At 48.7% G+C, this 2,785-nt stretch overlaps 1 protein-coding gene across 1 annotated transcript in view; it reads right to left on the reverse strand.

Moving 5' to 3' along the window:
* Positions 1-2,779, reverse strand: part of VAMP1 (vesicle associated membrane protein 1) — a 6,209-nt gene extending 3,430 nt beyond the window's left edge. The window contains exons 1-3 of the mRNA XM_031056604.1: positions 2,646-2,779; positions 1,679-1,837; positions 1,397-1,448 (exon numbers count right to left, since the gene is read on the reverse strand). Coding sequence (XP_030912464.1) covers positions 1,397-1,448; positions 1,679-1,825 — 199 coding nt within the window. The 5' untranslated portion in view covers positions 1,826-1,837; positions 2,646-2,779. The remainder of the gene's footprint in view (positions 1-1,396; positions 1,449-1,678; positions 1,838-2,645) is intronic.
* Positions 2,780-2,785: the final 6 nt, after the last annotated feature.

Below are 2,785 nucleotides of genomic sequence, written 5' to 3' on the forward strand. Positions count from 1 at the left end.
TTAATCAGAAAGCTGTGCAGCTCACTCAGCCTCATCTGGAATACCTCCAGCCCCTTCACCTCTATCTGCTGCGGCAGTGAGCTTCCTCGACCTTCAACCCAGTCACACAAAAGCAAAACACCAATTCCCGTTCTGCCACTACTCCAAAGTCTTCCTTCTGGAAAGCTACAAGACAGTAGGAAGCTACAGAGTCCTGGCTTGTGTGTGCATAGATGAAAGGCATATTTGACACTCCCCAGCAGACTAATTGTTGTTCCTTTGTTCCTTGTGGAGAGAGGCTTTACTCCCACACATGCCTTTTAGACGGCAGCAATGCCCCTTTCACTGAACTGTGTTTAGCCTGTGGTACTTGACTGAGGTAATCGTGTAGGCCCTCCTTTACAAAAACTGAAATGGCCATGTTCAGGCAGCAAGTCACCTGGAAATAAGGACAGGCAGAATAAATCATTTCTTCAAGTGCTCACCCCTCCATGGCTAGAGAAACCTACATCACTACGCGTAGCTTAGATGGCTCACAGCCACTGGCCAACACAAACTAGCTTTTATTTCAGAAGCTCAATGAAAAGCTCAAGTCATGCTGCCACTCTTTTTTCACTGAAGGCTCTCACATGCTGCAGTCCTTCATCCCAAAAGGCACTGTGTTAAGGCATTCTTATTTTGCTAGAGTTCACACAGGCACTATTTGACAAGCTTACACACAAAAATAAACACAAAGAGTTCTCTGCAGAAGAGCAGGAGCAAATAGCTACTCACTCTTCCTCAGCTTCCCTTTCCTCTAAACTTAGAGGATGCTCCCTAAAGCTGCAGCAGCTATTGAAAAGGCTACCTATGTTTAGTAAGCAGCTCAGAGTCCTATAGAGAAGATAAATTAAAATCAATAAGGAAATCAATGAGGAAGCTAGGTGAAAGGGAAGGAAAGGAAAAACTCAGAGGCAAGAAGAGACAAGCAAGGTAATAGGGGACAGGAGGTTGCAGACTGAAGGAGCTACATTTAAGTAAAAAAGTAGACTGGAGACAAAGCAACAGAAAAAAGAAAAAAGGAAAGAACAAAAGGGCAAGTTACACCAAAGGTCCCTCAGAGAACTCCAAACCACCCACCAGGGAAGGAACTTGCCAACCCACCCACTCCAGGGTAAATGCCCCTCATACTTACAGGTTTATCTGACCTGGCAGGCAGAATTTCCCATTTCTACAATGACGGCATTCCCCATATTACTAGATAAAGCATACCATTTCCACACTAAGTGAGGGAGTTCCAGCACTTCTACCTCCCTTTCCCAAAGACTGGAGTTGACACACAACTAAGACCCTCAAGACCTCGAAACAAAAGGAAAAGTTTAAAGTACTCTAGAGCTGGTGTTTCCTCACCTTTGAGCCTGAGGTTTTTGGTACTTACTTGCAATCACCACCACCACAAGGGCACCAATCACTCCCATCATGATCATCATCTGAAGAAAAAGATTGTCCAAGAGCAATACTCAGAACAGATTGACAAGCTCCCATTCTTCCTGACAGCCAGGGAACCTAAGCCAGGCCCCAAAGACATGACAGCCAAGGCCTCAAAGCCTTCCCACAGTGAAAGAACCTTGAGCATTTGAAATTGTTAGCAAGCCCCAGCTATACTTGAAAGCTCTGCAGGAGAGGAGTAGCCCAGCTCCCTCCTGACAAGGAAGCTCACCTTGCAGTTCTTCCACCAGTACTTCCTTTTGAGTTTGGCTGCACTGCTCTCAAACACTGAGGCGCCGGCCTGCAGCGCGTCTGCGCGGTCATCCAGCTCTGACAGCTTCTCGTCTCGCTGCAGCACCTTGTCTACGTTTACACACATTATATCAACCACCTGCAGAAGAACAGTGGGAGCAGTTGTATTGTTAAAGACAGCTGAAAACGTAAGAGGAGTTACTTAGCCAATAACTGATGTTGCAATACTAATGAACAAAAAACATGAACAAGAGCAGGGGAAAGATCAGGGTAAGAAAGAAGTGATTTCAAGTCATTGCCTACTTTGGAATGAAAAAAAAAAATCCGAGAGTCACTGTTAAAACATCACTTCAAGTACACTTCAACCAGGTCCTCAGCCTCACATTCTCATCTGCTTCTAAGAGCTCTCCATTCCAGCAGCAAGCCAAAGCCACCCTCCCTATGAGAGGAGTCCTGCGCTCACTCGCTCCCCGGGAGCTGCAAAATCGCTTTATCAGCTTCGTGCTGCTGCCCCGGTGAGGCACACAGGCGCTACAGCCGCCAAGCCAGCGGCTCTGATCCCGGGAAGCCAGGCAAGGGTTCCCCACATCACTGCACACAGCGTTCCTTTGGAGCAGCCCGCAGGGATTAAGCGCTGTCCTGGATGCCGGACAGCTTTATTCCCAAAAGAGATGCGCGATAACAAGGTACCAAAAGAATCTAGCAAGCCTGGTCCTTGGAAGTCATATCTGGAATTAAGAGGCTTTTAAACAAAGCAATCTCTCCTCCAGCTTCTTTAATAGGTTTGCCACTCTATTTTTGAGTATTCAGCATTAATTAATTTCTGGCTTTGGCATGACAAAAGGAGCCACCCCCTCAGCGCCAGACATGGGTCGGGAACATCGCTGCTGCTGCAGAGCACTGGGAGAAGAGCTCAGGCACCCATCGGGGCTGGCAGAGCTACTGACCTCCTGCACTTGTGCCTGCGTCTGCTGCAGGCGGCGATTGCTGGTCAGGTTGGGGGGAGCCCCGGGGGGACCCCCACCGGGGGCTGCCCCCTCGGGAGCGCCTCCTTCGGGAGCCCCTCCTTCGGGAGCGCCGGGAGCCG

This window comes from Geospiza fortis, unplaced genomic scaffold (genome assembly GCF_000277835.1).
Source record: "Geospiza fortis unplaced genomic scaffold, GeoFor_1.0 scaffold1, whole genome shotgun sequence".
In the NCBI taxonomy this organism is placed as follows: domain Eukaryota; kingdom Metazoa; phylum Chordata; class Aves; order Passeriformes; family Thraupidae; genus Geospiza; species Geospiza fortis.